Source organism: Takifugu rubripes, chromosome 21 (assembly GCF_901000725.2).
Source record: "Takifugu rubripes chromosome 21, fTakRub1.2, whole genome shotgun sequence".
In the NCBI taxonomy this organism is placed as follows: domain Eukaryota; kingdom Metazoa; phylum Chordata; class Actinopteri; order Tetraodontiformes; family Tetraodontidae; genus Takifugu; species Takifugu rubripes.
In genome coordinates, this window is record NC_042305.1 from 15,290,662 (window position 1) to 15,311,771 (window position 21,110).

Here is a 21,110-nt window from a genome sequence, read left to right on the forward strand (position 1 = left end):
CCGTTAAACAATTTAATATTATATATTAAACAAATGTCCTTGGTAGGTTTATAAAGACTTTATAAATGACATAGAGTCCCCACTCACTGTGATTATAAATGGCACTGTGTTGATCATCTCCAATATGAAGGATATCTGGAACATCTGCTCGCAAATGTTCCCCTAAAGAAGTCAATCAGATGGAAAATAACCAAGAGTAACATTGTAGTGTTAATACAGCCAACGTCAAACAGGTCAGCTGTGAAAAGAATATATTACTCCATAAGAAACAGCTATACTGTGAAATATTCATTACTCAATTTAAAATATAAATCTCGTTGGTATATTTAGACTGAGCTGGATGAGAGCACCATTTAATAATGGGTCAAGAAATGGCACAGGGGCGCATCCTTAAATAGCTTTATTTCATAACATCAATATATTATTCATGATTTTATTAATCTTTGAACTTTATATACGACGCCGTGTTCTCCGCTGTGCTCTGATTTAGGAGATGTGTGCAGTACAAGGTTGCCTGCTGAATTATTTGTGTTATAAATGGAGGAAAAACCTATTTTTGTGTTCACATAATACAATATAAATTTTTTTTAAAAAGTTTGCACTGAGTTTTACAAACTTGAATGTTATCGTGTCAAAATGTCCTTTCAGACGCTCGGTAGTTGGAGAAAGTTAAATAAGCACTGATTTTAAAAATGAGAGGGTGCGTGCTGAGGACCAGGCTCTTACCTTGTAGCTCAGATAAGTAATAAGCATGGTCTCCAAAAAACTGATTAAGGCCACCGTCACCTGCAGGAGAAGATAAAGGAAACTAACAACAGCAATTTCACCACTTCGGGCTTTTCACCCGTCTCTGGGGAACCGCCGTTCTCTGTGATGTTTCATCCAATAAACGCCCCCCAACTGAATCGTTCGCTGCATTAAGCGTTGCAGTGGAATTTGATTTATGTTCAGGTTGAATGAAAGCGGAATCTCTCACCTGTATTGCCCACAGTGGATCTCGTCTGTTTACCCAGAAAATCAACTCCCTGTAAACCATGAAAAAGAACACATTTGTATGTAAATGCACATTAACACAATATCTTTCAGGCCGTCTTGAAGTGGATTTCTGAATGACACATACCAGTTTATTTTTGATGACTCTGTCACATTTAGCCCAGTGTTATTTCGGCACGCAGCACTATGTGGAGAAAGGTCGCAACCATGAAATATGAATCAAATATTAAATATAATGAACAATTATGTGATATATATGCATACATGTATGTTGCTGTGGACAAATACAAAAAAGCATTATTAATATTTAAAGCAAAATCATGCCTGACGGTATGATAACAGTGTAAGGAAATGATATATTTGTACTGGGATACGCTGTAGAGCATAAGAGGACGCACCATGCCCATGGGCTGGCGTTGAAGTTGGGGTTATCCAGGCTGACTCTCAGTATATAGAGGGCACAGGTCAGGATCTTCAGTGAGAAGTTGAAGAGACGGATTCTCAGGCCTGTGAGTTAAAATGCATTACCTGACACATCCACGTGTAGATATCTACATTTCAGACAATCCTCTTACTTCTTGTTCTACTGAGGGATACAATAGTTTAACTGTTGAAGGCCCCAAAGCACTGTGTCGGAAAACCACCTCCTATATCCTATATAGTGCACTCAGTAGGGTCTATGCCATTTTGTAGGGTGTCCAAATGTGAAGTAAGGATCAATTACTTAAGGATCATTTTTAAAAAGTATTGGCTCCCTAACAAAGCAATATAACCCACCATCCTTTGCAGATGTAGGCGAGAAGCTAGACACGATGCTAATCATTAATTATTAAGATAAGTAGTAATGACATAATAGCACATTGACAAGCGGCCAGAGAGTGTGTTATATTTATTCAATCAGTAGGAAAAAAATGAAATCACTCAAAAGGTGCATATAAGACGCACATAAGAGTCCCAATACTGAATTTCTGCTTATCAGCGAGTGCACCGCCGACTCCCTATGGAGAGAGGAGAGAATAGGGAACGAGTGTGGGGTTTCAGACACAGCCAGTAGAGTTTCGTGCTACTTTAGCTGCCTGTCACAACTGGTTTCCCCTGATGCACAACTTTTAAGTCCTCTCACGGTTGCACAGCATCACCATGGTTTCAATGCGACAAAGACCTGCAAGCAATTAACAACTGATGATGGCTGCGGACGACAAGAGCTATTGGTTATTTTGAAATCACCGTTTCCTGTTTGGAAAGTAAAGAAATGTACATATTTGTCTACCATGAAAACAGGAAGCTGTTAGCCCTTATGCTGCTTAGCCAGAGGGTGATGGTGGCTGTATTAAACCAAATTAACCATTGTGGCTCTCTAATCTGTCATGACGTGACCTATTCACCAGAGACCAGCGTCAATATCAAAATGATTTAAAGGTGGACTAACGGTTTTGCAACAGGCTACAGCGAAGATTCCCTGCAGCCAGGTCTGACATTTCCTTTGCACTCTTGTTGTGACATATCAAAGCGCAGGATGAGGAAAGACAGCGTCAGTGGGGCACCATCAAAGTCAGTTTCCTGCCAATCTTGTCAATCGACAGACAAATCCTTCATGTGGCTCTCACTTTTACTACATGTAATCGATCCACCAAAAACACTGAGCTGGACCACCAACGATTTGCACGTGCACACGTTTTCCTTTAGCCATTTATAACTATGAGGATTAGCATCAGCCAGTGTTAGGTATTCTCTCTTGGAAGAGAGAAGAATCTTCTGATACCTCCTGTCAGATGTACTTACTTGACCTTTGGTTTTTAATGAAGAAAAGCTTCAGCCTCTCCTTGAAGGTGTTTTCATTCACGTAGAACTCCACCTGCACCCTGCGGAGCACAGCCACATAGCATCAGCATAAACCTGGGCGTGCAACGCTCTCAGCCACATGCACTGAAATTTCTGAAAAGTGTAAAACAATAAATGAAAACAACGCAGGTGTTTGAGGAACGGCTCCTGTTGAGACTCAATTTAAAGCTTTAAAGGTCACTGCACATTAGCAAGCTTGGCACTGGGTGCAATCTGGCAGAGGTGGTCAGAAAATGCAAACAGATTTCCAGGATCGTGGCAAAGCTAATAGAGAGCGAAAAGCTGTATTTCCTTTTTAAATAACACAATTACCTTCCATTTAGCACTGGTCATTATCTACAGTTTCCCCTCATAGTGTAAAAAGAAAAAAAAAAAACACCAATGAAATTGAATTCTAATGTAAAAGATCCAAACAACAATAATCCAAATTACACCCATTAATGGAACACTTTATGTGATGCATATATTTTCTGAAGAGAATAGATATTGCAACCCGATGTAAGCGGTCTAAATTTGTCTCCAGGGACAGAAATCCATATTGGGAGAAAGAAGCATTGCAAATTGCAACCAGGAAACATCAGTCATCCTGTTTAGTCTAAATATTTTATACACATTTAGAACCTGCTCACAAAATAAATCACATTGCCTATTTGTTTAATGGGTGCAGCATTATCAACTGGATTAAATTCAAATGCATAAATGTGGACATTAATGAGCATTAAGACTCCCTCAATATGATTTGGGCCTTGACCAAATACCTGAGTAATGTGAATGCAAGCAGCTCTATAGGCTATTAATAGGTTCTGCAACGTATAGTGTTGACAGTAATGAGGAGGGCGAGGACTAATTGATTCAAGGTTACAACAAGGACTCACAGGGCCTCGATTCTTGTCTGAGAGAAGGAGAACAGGCAGGCAATTACAGAAGTTGATTCCTATGGAAGCAATATATGTGTAGATAAGGAGTATAGGCAGAAACTAGAACTGATGTATTTGCCATTCTGTTCCCTTCCTCCCGACCACTCTCCCTCCCTTTCTCTTTCACCATCGTCTCCTCGGTAACAGCTTCTAATGCATGAAATGTCCATGTTTTTGTGTGTAATGCTGCACAAAACCCAAGTGTGAACTGAGGCTACACATGTACAATTGCACCTACCTACTATTCAGGCACTAACCACAATTTTTATGCCGTGTGATTCCATCTTTCTACCAAGAGACACAGGTACTGTAAATGATGCTCCATCACCTGGTAATTGTGGAAAAAAGAGGGAGTAGGGAGATAATGTTCCAATAGTCTGCAATGAGACAGCTGTCATATAACCTTTTTATTTACCCAGCTTATCTACAGGCACCTGTAATTAGTTCAAACAGGAAATGTGAGCAGCTGAAACATGACTCCAAAATGAACCAAGAGAGTCAAATTCTATACAGCGAGAGCAGTTTATAGAGATATTCCCGATAACAAACATGCACAGACCCCCGAGTTTGAGTCATGTTTGTATTGCATGTAGTCGTAGATCCCTGCTCCTATAGCACTAAAAACATGTTATTACTACTTGACTATTTGCAGTCACAACAGTAGAAAGATGCCACAGGGCTTATATAACAGTGTCTTCTTTTCGTATATACTATAAATATAACTGTTTGGATTCAAAATAAAAGGAAGACAGATGCCTTTTTTGCCCCCTGCCTGAAACAAACAACCATCAAAAAGAGCTTGTTGACATGGGGATAACCTGGTTGACAGGACAGAACTATTCAAATCCCAGCATTCATTCTTGTTGGAATTGCCAAACAGCTGCTAGATGTTGTGTTCCATATGGTGTCTGTCAGAGCAGCGCATGAGCAGGTGTAGGTGAGCAGGTAGACTTAGGGGGACATCAGGAGACCTGGAGAAATCAGTGGAATACGTGTCAGGCTAGAATCTAGCATCTAGCCACTAGGTGCTGCACAACGACACATCTGGACATCCTGCACACAGATTTAGAAACTCATACAATATATAACAAGGTTGCTTGATTTATATTTTAAATTTACAATAAAAGCAGCATACAGGTGAATCATAATAAAGGGGGAAACGGGGCCCCAATTAATAGATGCAGTTAATTCTGAAGGGGTTTGCAAAAGCTTTATATCAGCAATTAATATTTCCCAAAGTAGCTGTTTTAGATATTACTGCTCCTGTTCATGCTAAGATATGGTGCAAAGCTTGTTCCACGAGTTTTAGGCAGACATGGAAGGAAACCTTAAGAAAATATGACGAGTTAAGGATTTCTGTTATTCCCCACACTCCAGTTAATATAACTTAATGAGACTGATTGACAAGATGTTCTTACATAAATAGAGTTTTTCTGTATACAGAAGCGGCTCCGCTTCCTCTTTACTCTTGAGATTGTCATGAAACTGTATCTTGCGACAGAATATGCCAGAGCCCAGAATCAGAAAAACATAAATACAACCTGTTGCCATACGGAAGTCTCTGTAGCACAGACATGCACGCTTCTAAATGTGCTGCTCACTTTGGGATATGCTGAGAATGGAATTACTACAAGACCTACGCAGTAATACACATTAAAGATATTGATCCAAAGCATCTCAAGCTTCACACCTGAGCAGATGAATGGCGCCTGACAGGGTCGAATCCTCATAAATCTCTGCTTGGAAGCGGGTCTTCGACTGCAGGTGTCACACCTGATCCATCAGACAACCCAGTGCCAATGACAATCACATGACTGACAGCTGATCAATGGAGATATCCACAAAGACTTTGACAGGAACGTCTTATATAAATGGAAAGTAAATATGAAACTATTTCCCCAAATTAAAATGGTCTGGTCCCTTTTTTCCTGCCAGGTCGAGTGGGCAGCAGTGCCAGTAAGGAAGCCCAGACCATCCTCTCCCCAGCTCCCTCCTCCAGCTCCACACTAATTCCAGGGCTAGATGGGAGACAGTATCCTTGTAGCATATCCTGCATGCGTCTCTGGGTCTCATCCAAGCTGGACATGCCTGAAACACTTCCTCCATGAGACACCCTGGGTGTAATCTAACCCAATATCCCTATCATCTCAACGGACTCTTAAATGTCAAGGAAGGGCAGCTCTACTCTGAATACCTCAATAATAATTAAAACATATTAAACTATTAAACCCCCAATTAATCTTATTACACAATGCTGCAGAAAAAAAAATGTTTGTTCTCATAAAGTTGATATTGCAGGACATTAAATACTAATCAAATAATAATTAGCCTAGAAGTGAACATCTTCTGCATGAAGACAGACAAGCAGAGAATAGGTGTTATTTTGTCTTGTGTTTCTGATTTCTTTGCGTTGACATACCACTATTACCACTGGAAACCATGATAGCTGAGGGTTGAAATATCAACAGCAGATCACCTTGTGAACCACCAACCTGCCAGCATGTGTTAGCAAGGTATAAACAGTTCTTGGGACAGTATTACTCTGAAAAGCTGAGGCAAACTTGATCTTTTCTGGATGAGAGCCCAGCAAGCCAGGAGTCTGAGCCAACTCTTTAAAAGTCCCTTTGATAAAAGAGCATTATTTTGGATGTTTACATGCCTTGGTACCAGATATTTCATCAAATCTCTTGCCCAGTCTTGATTGGATACTGAAGATGGTAAAAGCCTGACAAACTGAACATGGATTCTCTGCAAAAAGTCAAACTTTATATGGCCTACAGCATGCAGAGTGAAAGGGCAGCAGAATTGGAATGACTATTGGCATTTCTGCTTGTGATTAATGTGCCAAGACTTGATTCGACATTACACATTCAGTCAAGGAGCAGATGTGACATCCAATTGAAAGTGTGAGCTGCTTTTTCACCATTTCATTTGTGTGAGCGAAATGGAAACATCAATCTTCTATTCAGTCAGAGACCTCACCATAAAAATGTTGAAAAGGTAGCCACAAATGTTGTCTGTTGAGCATTGTGCGTCCTTGTCACAACAGGCAAAAATACCTACTGTTGCAGATGCATGTAATGATGATACAACCTTGAGGAATGTTTGTGTCCAACTGGACACTGATGGACACAGTTTTAGTGCCCACAAAAAGTGAGAATTGAAAGATTCCATGCCATGCAACCATGATGCTGCCAGGAACTTACTGGGCATTTGTTGAGTCCATACTGTACTCCTCTTGGAACCTGGATGCAGCACACATAGACACAGGCAACCACAGGTTAGGAGAGGATGAAAGCAGGAAAGGGAAAAAGAAAACAGGCAAAAAGCAAGAAAAGGTTGCTACTCAGGATGCATCAGCAAATGCCTTTTTACTCCCTCACTCAATGCATCTCGAGTTAGAATGCCGCCATTTTCCAATGTTAAAAAGGAAGAGCCGAGGACACTTTGTGCAGCAAGAAGGTCCAAAGATTTAGGTGATGATAAACACATATTCCTGGTTATTTAAACTACTAGTTGAAACTACAAATGTAGTGCACAGTCAAAGCCTACTGTCAAGACATTTTTACTCTTAACACAAATAAACATTAAATATGGAAATACAAGAAAGTCAAAGTGTATTTGTATTAAGAAAGGGGGCAGATTGTGGGGAAAATCAACTCATTGCAAACCATAGGAGACCAAGAGGCTAATTTCATTTTGATAAGAAACCTTTAGAAAAGCAACAATATGATGGGTTTTTGTGCACTTAATGTTTGTATTTGTCACTTTAATTCATCCAAAAAGGACTTCTGATGACATTATAAACTCGTAAACATTATTTTTATATTTCTTTGAAACATAAACTGTTTTATAGAAAATAATTTACAGCCAAGCAGGTATGATCATAATCTCATGTTATTAGTTACACTAAAGTACACCTGACATTTACACTACAACATACGCTTAAAAATACATATAAATACAAAATAAAAAATAAAAATAAAGTTCCAAATCTTTTCAGAAATAGTTGATGATCCAAGTCTGTCTATTAGACATCTGGGTAAAGAATATAAAGCAGAATCTGTGTGCCAAAAGATCAATATTGGAATGATAACGACTTATGAAATGGACTAATGGAATGTCCATTAAACCCAGGAAGTAGTCACAGGGGAGGACCTGTATGATTCCTGTCATAATTAACCTGCACTTTTCTGTCGAAAACAGAGCAGGGTCAGTTATTATAATGGTTGCCAGGACATAATGAAATCATTTTGGGGATATATAACAACATAAAGCTGTTTGACAAAAGAACAGAATGGAATAAAAACCATTACCTGATATTGGTCACACAGGGTGTTACCATGGTGGCAAGATTCTAATAAAATAATTGAATATTTGAAAAATATTGTTCCCTTATATTTTAGATCTGTACTGTAAATTAGAGACTAAAAAGATAGAATTATATGCCCTATAAATGTTTCCAATCTGATGTAATGCAAATAGCACCCAATCACTAAATCTGCATAAGAAGCCACAACAATTATCTTCTATCAAAAGAACTATAGCACATATAGAAGTGAATAACTGTGAAAAGATCAAATCTATGCCTTCTATCACTGCCTATTCTGTAAGCATTTACCGGGTAATAAAGATGATTTATATTAACTGAGAGCTACACATGATATTAGCGTTTGCCGTTAGCATCATGTTGCCATTTACATACCGCTGCAGTTATGAAGACTCTCAATGAAAAGCAAACAAGTTCCCACCTCTTTGCAGACAGAACCTGGACTCACAAGCAGCAGCTGAGCTGCTAAGACAGCCAGCACTTCCACATTATGTTTTCACTCAGTGCAAGTGAGAACAACCCTCAGGGACTGACTGAGAAAGTGGGAGGGCTCACCACACCAGCCTGTATCTGCAGCTTTTCAAAGACAAAAGGGTGTCGTTTTTGTAGTTTCTTAATTATTTAATGGGCATCAGTGGGCTGTCCAACATTTCAGCAAATACCAGCGTTCCTGACCAGTTCCTCACATACCACAGATGCAGCTCAAGTTCTCCTCTCTAAAAATATGACAGACAGTGAAGGAAACGTAACTTAACACCTGGACGACTGTCAAAGCCGTCTCACATGCAACCAAAACAACAAGATCTGTTGGAAATAACGGGTGAGTGGGCAACTTCAATGACACCTACATGCTCTCTTTTTGAAGAAAACATCTATTTCTGACTAACTGCTGGCAAGTGTTCACACACAGCTTGTAATAGATTACTTTTCACACAGCTGAGGTCAAGAGCTGAACCCAACATCCAAATGGGTCTGCAGGTATATTAAACTTCAGGTAGCCATAACAAAGGTACCTTGACATGGAGCTATATAAGCCTTAATGGCTCAGTGACTCTGAAAGGCCAGTATTTAAATGGAATTAAAGGAGTGGTATAAAACTATGACTTAAATGGCTAATGTTAGCATTCTCTGTATGGCTCAAACTAAAACAATGTGTGACGAATGCAGCTTACTGAGGGAGTTGTGTTTACATCAAATCCATCTGAAAAATTATAGATGGCAAGAGCGTGCTCAAGAGCTCTGCGATGGGCATTTCCACTGAGTGCTTGCTCTCTCTTCACTGCAAACAATTAACATTTTCAAGCCCCATATTGGAGCTGTTCAGCCGTGTGCACACATCGGTTTGTCAGCTTTTAGAAGAATCTTGGTTTTATCTATGAAGTCTTGAGTTCTAGACTAAAATGGCATTATTCCATTTATCCCATAGCAACACATTCATTGTATGCACTACTTGACTCTTATATCTAATGGCCTGGAGAAGAAATGAGGCATAAAACATTATTATTTTGGTGTTGTTGCCAATCAATCAATCTATTTATTCAATAAACTATATGCTGTATGTATGTCTGTATATCTATATTGTTTTAGCTAAACTGACAATAAATTTCATTGTCAGTAATGATTCTGCTAAAGGATTCTTTTGATTAATTCAAGAGCGCCTCCATAGCAACCACTTGCTATTTTTTCAGTAAAAAGCCAACTCAATAGGCCACATCCTCCAATTTCAGAGGAATAATAATGGACAATCTATAGTAGAAGTAGAAACCCTCAATCATCCTGTGGATGGATGTAGGCAGAGCACTAGAGCCTGATGCTGTACCTTGTTGGGTGTTTTCATACATTCACTGATACATAAGGAAACAATTCACAAATCAGCCCAGTTACATGTTGCCTCCCGCTTCAATTTAAAAAAAGATAGACTGGAATAACTTCTTACATATGATTTCTCATTTTTAAATTTGAAATCCGCATTTCTAAATCCCAGATGGCCTCACAGCTTAGGTTCATATCCTGAAATACCCTTTGTTTGCACGATATCCCCAGCAGTGTCCCAGATTATCCTAATCCAATTACCTTTTATGTGAGACTAATGCAACAAATGAGAAACACCTTAATGTTATATGAGTATCCGACGACCATATGGCACTTGTTTTCACCTTAATAAGCCATTTATGATTGCATAGAATGAGATTTCTACAAGCTCCCATCACAACCTACAGCTCACCACTTTAAAAACGCAGATATTGAAGCTATATTTTACACCAAGTCTTCTTCGTTGGCATTTCCTCTTTAATCACAACTAATCCCTTGTAATAAACCACACTGGTGAGATTTTAATGAGAATATGAGTCCCTCAGGTGTGCCCTGGACAGCAGAACACACCAAAGGACTGTTCCCCAACCAGATTTCTCACAGGGAGCCAGTTTGCTGGTGAGGCTGCCAAAATAAAGCTGCAGGAGACCTGACAGCCTCTCAGCTGCTGACGATATCCCAGGTCATTTCATTTCTGCCTACGGTATCTAAATGTCAACACAGAGCAGCAGATAAACACAAACGTAGAACGTGATTGTGTCGTTGCGAGTTTATTGGCCTGGTCACGCTGCTGGACGCAGTATTGACTCACTCATGACCTCACATCCTCTGACTGCTAGACCTGAGCAACAATGGTCACATTCTAGTTTGGAGAAATGCAAATTATTAAAAAAGTACTGTTGGGTCCCATCATACCGCAGCACATGAACTAATTGCTGATTTCTGCAGGCCAGCCCACACAGCGGTGAGCCTATTAAAAACATCATCCTGAAAGCCATTTTAATCCTACTGAATGCTCCCTCACAATCAACATTACATGTCTTCAGCATTGAAAACACCGTTCTTCTGGCAGCGAGCGCTCATACATGTTTTACTCCAGAGAGAAGTGTGAAGGCTTGAGGTTTTCAAAGAGAAAACTTGCATTTATGGCACATAAAAGTTAACCAGGATTGAGACCCATGCAGCAGTAAAAGGAAGCGCTGCATTAGCAGTTTATGAAACTTTAATAAATGTCATCATGTCAATATAATACGTCAGTATCAGCAGCACTGCTAATGCAAATTTGGAGTTGCGTAATTGTGACATCACAATAATGGCTTGGTTTCATTTTTGAATCTACACCTATAGAAAAAAGCATGAATGCATGATTCAAACAAGAGCAGAACAGACTGCGACACCATATTGGTTGTACAGTTCCCCCTGAAACACTGCCAAACAAGCACGATCCTTCTCATCCAACTCAACCATCAGACTCCACCTGGGCTTTAGTCGCTGCATTTCTCTACAGCTCAAATCATCATATTTTTTGCAAAGCACACACATGCAGATCAGCCATTCCAGGAATTTGTCAACCAAATTAGAGCAGTGGAAATGTGCATGTAAATTCTGCTGAGTGAGATGTGCATATAAACATGTCAACATCGGCCTCCCATGGTTTGCAGTTTGATTTTTCCTCCCTTTAAAATTGGAACGGGAATGCACCACTCCATGACTTATGTAATCGTTACATTTTGAGGGCTTTAAATAAAAATATGGGTTAGAGGAGGGAACTAACGGCACTATTTTAGCGTTTCGACATGAACCTGACACATGAAGGCGCGCTGCCTGTATGTTTGGTTTCATGTGTTAAATCAAACCGGTGCTGCTTACTATCATGGTACTGGAGTGCTGATCAGTGTTCAACTTTTAACGAGGACGATAACGAGCAGAGGTATTAAGGCGACTCTGTGCACCTTGCGTTTAGCATCGTTTCATTTAACAGATGCATGCGCGCATGCGATCTGTGTCCAGAGTCATGCGTCTTTGGTGAGGGTCTGCGGCAGCTACCTTTGGCCGGCATCGCTCTCGAAAGAACCCATGGTCCGTAGGGAGTTGGAAGGGTTTATCCATATGGGCTCGGGGGGTTTCTGCACTTCGGTCTTGACGTCCGGGTCGATCTCCGAGGGCGAGGGCGTCAGCTTTGCGCCTGCCATGGTTCTGCGCCTCGGCGGATGCTACTTCCAGCGCAGCCGCGAATCGGTTTTCCTCCTCTCGGCGTCGGAACAGGCAGGCTCATTCACAGACCCACAGCGGCGGAGACTAACGCATCTTCCCGTCTCACTGGTGCTGTGCCGAGGCGGAGGGGGCGCGCCTGCTTCCCTGCCGCATCACGGGGGTCGTCAGACGCACTCACGGAGCATCGGTCCCTGGTGTCGCGCAATCCTCCATCCCTGATTGAGAAATCGTGGATCGGTGCGTCTCTGAGGTTCGCGCGTCGTCACGATTACACGTCAACCGCTCCACCAACCGGATTTACAATGAGATTATATAATCTTCGGCTTTTAGCTCTATCGATCAGAAAACCGTGAAATATTTCGAGATGATTCAGAGAAGCCAAACGGTTCATTTCACTTTCTCTTAAATTTGTCAAGATCCGTTTTAAACGAAGTCTAATTCCAAAAAAAATAAAAAAAATTACCTGTCCTGCAATAAATAATTCAGAGCACTAAAGTTTTTAGCAAAGTTTTATCATCGAACTACTCGTATTGAAGGTATACAATTAAACTGAAAGCTTTTTAAAAGGTAGATGTCCTTCCGGTTAAACGGGCACGTCAGACACTAATTTACCACAGTGAGACATGAAATAAAGGTGAGCCAGATGTTGCTACAGAACCCACAAAACGAGGTGAGTGCTGCCATCAGAGCAGAGCGGCTTTACCAACATCAGGAATTAAAATCGAATAAGAACGGAGCAGCACTAATAGACCAAAGATGCCAAATCACTGCCCTTCCACCATTTATTACTCCGTCTTAGCTGCAGGTGCTGATTAAGTGTAGGAAAATGAAGCACCGATGAAAAATGCAAATTGGAGGGGACGACAGATGGGAGGCGTGACACTATACTGGCAGCTGATATTTACCTCAGGTGCTTTAACAATGGCGCTGGCCAGCACTAAAGCATTTAATATGGCCATTAAAAAGTGAGAGGAGTATATAAGAAACGCACCCCGCAGCTTTAGAGAACAGCCATATTTGTTCATCTCTGTTTTTCACGTCATAAGCGACCCTTTTTTATCAGTGCCAATCATGCTTTTGAAGGAAGTGGTTCATTTGCAGACCGCATTTGCAGAACATGCACACGAGCCCATAACCCCATCAGTAATGACGCCATCAGCAGCGGGGTTGCATTTAAAATCCAGACGGCTGGAAACACTATTTATCAACATCAAGTATCAGGAAAACACATCACACCGTGGACTACTGCAATAAGACTCCATAAATAATAAACTGGGTGACACCCAGTTTTAAAGTTTGATGTGAGTGCAGGTTTAGACTTCTTAATTAATGTGGTAACGATGCACATCCTTGACCCTGAGCAAGAGCTTAGATATACAGACTAGAAAGAATAATAGGACTAATTTACTGCATCGTGGCTGTACTTGGTAGAGAAGAGATGTGGGTGTGTTTAGGAGCAGCTGCAGCCGCACACATTTGAACACAGGGACACTTGGTGGTGAAGCAACGAACTGCAGAGCCACACAGCGAACCTGATCTCCAGCCCTGATGAACTGTGGACCTAATGACATAAATGGATCAGAGCCCTGAGCTGTTTCCCCTAGGAGGCTCCACTAATGATAAAATAATTCACATTAAGTTATAAAAATCAGAAAGACTGATGATGATTTGTTTTGTTGAAGGCCACATCCCACCCATAGATTTTGGATAAAGACACGGTAAAAAAAAAACAACAACTTAAGGCTCATTTTCTCTACATTTAAAAGAAACTGGTTAAATTGAAAACACATTTCTACAAAGCAATATTAAAACTTTGAAATCTAATGTAAATAAATGCATTATTATTTAATGGCCTATATAGTTGAAGAGATAGTGAAGCCAATAAAACCCTCCCAAGCAGAAAAGCTTATTGAAAAGCATAAATCAGAGAATGGACGGCTGAAGAGCTCATGGGTTAACGTTCAAGCCGACATCTGAAAGGGGAGAAACATGACTGACAACTAAATCTGCTGGAACTGAGTGAACGTGAAAGACGGGGACTAATAAAGGAGACCAACAAGTGTCTGTGGAGCAGGCAAGAAGACAGCAGGATTTGCTCTACAAAAGAACTACGACTTCAGATTAGAATTAATCTTTAATAAATCGATGAAATAATTTTGCTCTTTTCGAGCTAAATCCCAGGCTGCCATCACACGTGCAGAATTTGCCGCTGCAGGAAAGCTTATCTACACTTTCCCCTGCTATTAATTAGCAAGACCGGTTGCTTGAAAATAGCTATGTAGGATAGTACAGGATTTCCATCCATGAAAGAACAGCCTTTAATGGAGCCCTGCATACATTTTCTTCACTCCATGCAGGATTTAAAAGCAGCATGACACCAAAATGGAAGCGCTGCAGCGAAGCTCTCCGGCTCAGTGCTGGATATAGCTGGCAAAGCAAACCACTGTAAAATGCTTGGCACAAAAGCTTGAATAAATTCAATGTTCTGAGGTAATTACTTTCATCCTCTGGCAAAAGCAAAATAATAAAAGGTACCCAGTTTGACGCCAGAATAGATTAATTCAAAACAAGGCTGTGCTGTCAGTTATGTTCCTGAAAGAACAAATTACACGCAAAGAAACAACAGCCGTTAAAATCTACAGAAACTACTGCATTTGTCCTTTCTTCTCAAGGACGCTTGGGCCTTTTCCCTTCGTGGTTCCTGCTGCAGATGGGTGTCGAGAGCTGTGCTTAAGCCTCCCCTGTCAAAACATATTAAAGCAGTGAGCTGGCTCTGCTGTGGGCGAGCCGTCTGTCTGTACGCAATAAAGCCAGAGAGGAGTAGGTCTGGCCAGAGCTGCTGCAGGCAAGCCTGCACAGTTTCAGACACACATTTATTTTCAAAAGGTTTGACTTTATGCTCTCTTTCAAAAGCTGAAAGTGTCTGATGGACAGTTGGTGGCGTTTTGTCTGGACTAAAAATGTACGCGTATATTGTCTACAGACTCTCTGTGGGAAGATTCCGTCATTTCATCGTTCCTGTATATTATCAAGGTTCAATATTTTTACGGAACAGCTCACGTTCAACGGCTGTATGAACAGACACATCGGCACTCCAACAGCACGCTCTTCTCCTGTTTGTGTGGAAAAAAAAAAAAAAGATGATCCACTGTAATTTGCAGGACCGTTTAATTTGTTTTTCTGCCATCTAACAGCCATAAATAACCCAATGTCCAACCCAACAATATTGATCCCTGCTGGGGCAAACCTCATGAATTGCAAAGAGGATGAATCATGCTTATGGATTCAAGCGTTACGTTGGAGTCGAGAATCAAGGCAATCTATCACCTTCTTATGTAATCCACTTGACACATGAAAACCCAACAAATATATGCAGACTCACGTCATTGAGTTTGTCTATTCAGGATAAAAAGACATTCGATTTAACCTGTAGTCAGCTTTGACAATTTAAGGGATGCTTAAATTAATAAACATATATTGATAGTGTTAAAAGAGAATGTAGGTGTAGACAACACTTCACTGGCCGCCTGTGACTGACAGAAAAAGCTGCCACCATGTTCTTGTCTGAAAATAATCCTGTAAATCTGTCATCAGTGAACCACAAAGGTCATTGATTATGAAACATTTGGCTGATTACATGGGTGAGGCAAAGAAAATCAAAAAGGGAAATAATCTTTCACATTTGCGACTCTCCAAATGCAAATAAGAGCAGTTAGAAAAGCACTCATCTGATTGACTTGTGCATTTATTACATATCAATTTAGAGTAATCTAAAATAAGTGTTGGATTGTTTCCAAATCCAAACATTTTTTTGGGAGAGTAGAGAATGACACTTGGGAAAAATCTGTCCGTTTCTGCCTTGAGCTGCAGATAAAGTGGCACTTCTGTGCTCATTTTCCCTCCCGAGCAGGAGGCTAAAAGGATTTTGGTGGCAGGTAGTTGATAAATGAGTCGAGCCGGCTGTTGCTTAGGACCAACTCTCACAACAGTCAGTCTCAGAAATCATTAAGGCTGTCAAGTCAACAGTAGGAATTCTCATCACTCCAGGAATTTAAGTTTGTGTTTTCAATGAGACTTAATTGAGCTTAATATTCTGAGTCATGCATGTCTGATTGCATCTCCTGAAAGCTGCTAGGGTCACTAAGTTGCCACCATCATTATTGCTGTTTATTAAGTCTGACAGGGCAACTCCATTATTACTAATGAAGTTGGCAGGTAGGAGCTGAGATTCCCACCTTAAAAACATCGCAGTGCAGAACGCCACACACTGCGTGTAGAACCGATACCAAACAGCAACCTCATTTTAGCTGTTTTTTAGCTTTTAGAAGACAACTTAAGACAAGGCAGCGCCCCCGCGTAAACAGAGCCTTTACGGAACGCAAAGCCTGCAGCCTTCGTCTATTCTCACCTTTAATTCGCTCACTTTGTTGCTTATTCTCACTGGGCGCATAAATTCCAAGAGAAATTTTAAACTGTGACAGACCGTGCGGCATGTTTGGGACCTCTGTGTGATTTTGATGATAGCATTAATCCTTTAGAGTGACAAAATGTCAAAGATGCGAGGCCACTCCGGGGCTGAGGAGAACAAGTCAAGCAGCCTTCAAGTGTCGCCCACACGCGCTGTGTTGATGATGGCGGTGGTGACTAATACCACCTATGGTCTCAAATTGCGAGTTCTGGCTGCTTATCGGAAGTGCACAGCACCAGGAGATACACTCGCCCTTACAGACGAGGACGTTGGGAAACTGTAGAGATGAGATGTAACAGGCGAGAATCGAAACGCTTCTGAACTGGTCTGTATGGGAACACAGCTGAAATAGGTCTTAGTTATCAGCTGGCGAGTGCGTACTGTACATTTTATAGAACATTTTACAGCACTGAGAACAGCAAGAACATTCAATTAAATTTATTAACTTTAATCATTTTTCAGTTGAAACAAGTGGAAATTAAACAACTGCTGTAGTATGTTGGACCTAATCTTATAATTTATTGCATCTAATGAAAGACTCTCGTCCTTGGCTTCATCTCAGTCTCAACCGTCGCTGTTTCTGTGTTTCCTCCAGATTCTCCTCTGCTGTATCCATCTGGTCTCCTACCTCTGGGTATTTCTACTCCGTCTGCACCATCCTCCCTAACGTACTCCAATAGACGTCATCCAGGCATCAAATCCCAGGAGATGCTTGCGGTAGCATTAGCACAGACCAACATCTGCCTCCGACAAACATGAACAATTAGTGCTAGACACTTTGCTCTACTTGGAACTCCCTCTCATACTGAATCTATAATCAGGCAAGTCATAATTAAACACTAAAAAAGAGAGAGAAAGTAGAGTTGAGAGGTGATTTAACGACCTCTTACGACTTAATGGTATGATCACATGCTAAGGTAAACACAAGCTATATATTACATTGTCATTGGGATGGGCAAGTACCGATACCAGGTAATGGAACCAGGCTGATAGAGCCTTATTTCAAAGTATCAGTATTCTTAATAGCTGTTGATTTAATGCACCATTACTCAAGGCAAAACACACACACACACACACACACACACACACACTAAAAAACTGGCATTGAACATCCCTACATAATAAATAAGCAGATAAATACATTGCACGAACGAGACACCGCATGCCTGACAGACCTGTGACTTCAGTGTGATCGCTAATCTCCAGCTCCCACACATCCCAGCGTTCATGAAAGCCTTGTGAAGGCTGACAATAATGACAGTTCAGTCGGGAGAGACCCCCCCCCCCCACACACAATACACACTCAAGCCTTGCTGCACCAATACTGCACACCCACGCAGCTAAATGCAGACTAAGTGCCACAATGGGTCTTGCACTAAACAGGAAAACCACAGATGGATCACTAAAGGCCCCACCACAATAATAAGGAGGATTGTTTCATTTACTGTATGGCATACTTGTGCCTAGCTTTCTGACAAATAATAAAACTTTAAAATAACTCCAATGTCAGAAAAACATCTAAAAACATCTCATCTTGTACTACAGCATCAGCTTTCCTGGAGGTGAAGCAATATCTTTAGCTGAAACAAATGGGGAAAACCCAGATGCAAAAGGGAGTGGGGGGTGGGGGTTCTGAAGAGTCCTCTGAGGGTTACTTTGCTTTGTGGGTTTAAATTTGAGAATTCATACGGGAAAAGATCAATCAACATTAGAAACCGCAAGCATACAAGAGGTTGTAAACCAAGAAATAGAGCAAGGCACTGGAGTAGGAGTCCAATTCCCTTTCTGTTGACAATCAAAGACGTAGAAACTACCAATTACAGAGCAGCACTACAAGATGCTATTAATGATGGTCTTTTCCTTTGCATCCTCATTCCCTGTGCACATAATGTAGTGAGCTGAATGTCTCTGTGCCTAAGAGGCTACACTTTTCATCAAGTTACTATTTGATGAGGGGGGATGGATTGGATTTTAATTGCATGTAGTTTGGAGACACACACACACACACACACACACACACACACACACACACACACACACACACACACACACAGCTCAGCAACAAGTAACAGCAACAAGGTCTAATTACCTCGTGTAATTTACCAGTAATCAGAAAACAGCTTGAAGAGAATCTGCAGAATGAGATGCTATAATATGAACATCTGTGATCATGTGGCACAGAAAAACAACATATGTGTTGTTTATTTATCGTGTCAATAATGCTCTGATTTACAGCTACTTCATGGCGGGAGACCCAGACCCAGTGTGCGGAGAGATAAGAAAAGATAATAGCCTTTCCCTTTCATAGAGCAGATCAATAAACTAATTGCAAAACACAAAGGCTCGCAATGATTACTGAAACACACCTGGAAAACCTGGATTCAAAAGATAAGAAGCACCACCGTGAATATAGCGACAACACAACTGGAGCAGGCAGAGGTAAAAATTCAACATTGCGTTAAATTCTAGTGTGCATTGGTTCAGTAACATGAGGAACATGTGAAATCCAACAGCAGGCCCAGCAATTGTGCAACAGTAATTACCCGACACAGTGAACCACGTCTGCTTTACAGAACCACAACTGTCCGCTGACATCGGATTACAATATTCAAAAGTGCAGATTGAGGATCCCTTCGCGGCGGAATGATCTGGACTTTACAATGAGGCAAATTGCAAGGAATGGTTCACATGCAATTACTGGCAAAACCAGGTAAAAGCAGGAAATGGGGGGCTCCATTTCCTCTTCACCAAAAGTGCTGAAGTGCTGACCCTTTAGCCTGGTTTCAGTACCACGGAGAGCTCCGCGGTACTTTCTGAGACGGATGCTCTGGTAATTCCCCCTCTCCTGGGCAGCAAACAGCATTTGCTGGCCTGCTTCTCCAACCACAGCAATAATTGAACTCTTAGGAGACTCCAAAATGCTCCGGTGATCTACAGACGACAGGGAAGCGATAGGCTTTTTCCTGTACGGCTCAGATTAAATAATGCCTCCAAATATTTGCCCTGCTGCCGTTTATCATTTGTTTTATTTTTCTCATCTCTATAGATAAGTTGCCTCAGTGAAAATCCATCTTACTCACTGTCTTTAAATGGGAATGCCCAGAAGAAACCGGCCAAAATCTTGACTGTTTATTCAGTCGAGCAACACCAAAAAAGGAGACGAGCCAAATTGTATGAAAGTGTTGGTACCAATGTTAGCTGCAGTCACGTTGTGAAAGAAAACAATCCTCGGGCAACTGCTCGAATACCACAGTGTGCACGTTTTCTTCACATTACCTGTCATCGTTCTGGAATGTCTGGTCCCCCAACAACAAGTCCCTGAAGCGATAGCGAGGCGGAAGTGGAGGCACCTCGGTTTCCACCTCCGCCATCTTAAGCGCGGAGATGTCCAGAATAACGCCAGAGTTACTGCTGTTGTTCTTCTGCACCGTCTCAGCGGAGGTCCTGCAGGGGGAGTTGAGGTGGGGGCAGTAAACATGTCATTAGCGGCAGTGACTGTAATCAAGATAACAATATTAGCTGGCTGTTCAGGAGGGATTAGGCTGAAGAGGAGAAGCAATAAATGACAATATTCAGTGAGACAGGACACAAAATCTAGGAAATGTTAATTTCTAATGAAAAATAATATTGAACCCAACTTGACAGCTTCACAAAGAGAGCGCTTTTGCGAAAGTTTAAACTTACACTGAGGATCTGGACGATGTTTTCAATGTGCTATAACAGCCATTGCATGTAGAGCTGCAACTAGAACAGGCTCTAAAAACAGCCTTATTTTATGTGTTATTTAAAAAATAGTTATTTTCATTAATGGAATATGGATCAAAGTGAGTGAAAGTATATTACCTGTACCTAACAGCATCTGTAAATATATTGTGATCCAACACATAAATGCAAAGGAAAATCAAATATTTAATTCCAATTAATGTCTTAAGCCTCTTACATTAAAAGTGCTGGTTGTGACAAGTTGACCTTCAGTTAAAAAGTGAGTGAACACGTAAGTGCTTCCCCTGTGTTACTCAATGTCACATGTGCTGGAACGAAGTGCTCAGGGGCAATTACCTGTCACCATGGGAACCCGAGGATCGGCGTGGAGGGCTCATGGCTGCCTCTTGTGGACGATTTGCATGATGAGGGAAGAAGGGAGAAGTAAGGGAAGTGGGAGAAATAACAGACAAGTGAATTCAAATGGGCTTATTACGAAACCACCTTAGCCAGCATGTAAAAGAGAAGGATTCTCTGCGCCTTAACTCGGCTCGAAGTTGAGTGGCACCTGTGAAATGTGAGAGCTCCTTAAACAGAGCAAGAGCATCAATCACCCATTTAATGGCAACTGTGCAGCTTGATTAATGGGCTCGCTGCCTCGCATGTGCCAAGTTGACGTCTTCCTTACATATTCAGTAGAAAACAATGTTTAATGTGAATCGATCAGCTATTTTCCTCCAGAGGGAAAAATCTGTGTTTATTGAGGACGTGTGTAGTAATGGATGTATGAAAGCATGTTCCTTCTACCACAGCATAAGGGTCAACCATGTGT

The 21,110-nt window shown here is 41.2% G+C and overlaps 1 protein-coding gene across 13 annotated transcripts in view; it reads right to left on the reverse strand.

Annotated features, from left to right (window-relative positions):
• kcnt1b (potassium sodium-activated channel subfamily T member 1b) overlaps positions 1-21,110 on the reverse strand; it is a 40,774-nt gene that overhangs the window by 16,940 nt on the left and 2,724 nt on the right. For 8 of the 13 annotated variants that reach the window (XM_029829102.1, XM_029829093.1, XM_029829099.1 and 5 more), the window contains exons 2-10: positions 20,636-20,684; positions 19,853-20,020; positions 6,959-6,997; positions 2,776-2,855; positions 1,392-1,500; positions 1,121-1,177; positions 977-1,025; positions 727-786; positions 88-162 (exon numbers count right to left, since the gene is read on the reverse strand). In XM_029829102.1, coding sequence (XP_029684962.1) covers positions 88-162; positions 727-786; positions 977-1,025; positions 1,121-1,177; positions 1,392-1,500; positions 2,776-2,855; positions 6,959-6,997; positions 19,853-20,020; positions 20,636-20,684 — 686 coding nt within the window. Of the gene's footprint in view, positions 1-87; positions 163-726; positions 787-976; positions 1,026-1,120; positions 1,178-1,391; positions 1,501-2,775; positions 2,856-6,958; positions 6,998-11,846; positions 13,129-19,852; positions 20,021-20,635; positions 20,685-21,110 lie in introns of those variants that run through there. The other 5 variants (XM_011615973.2, XM_029829095.1, XM_029829100.1 and 2 more) reach the window with 4 other exon arrangements.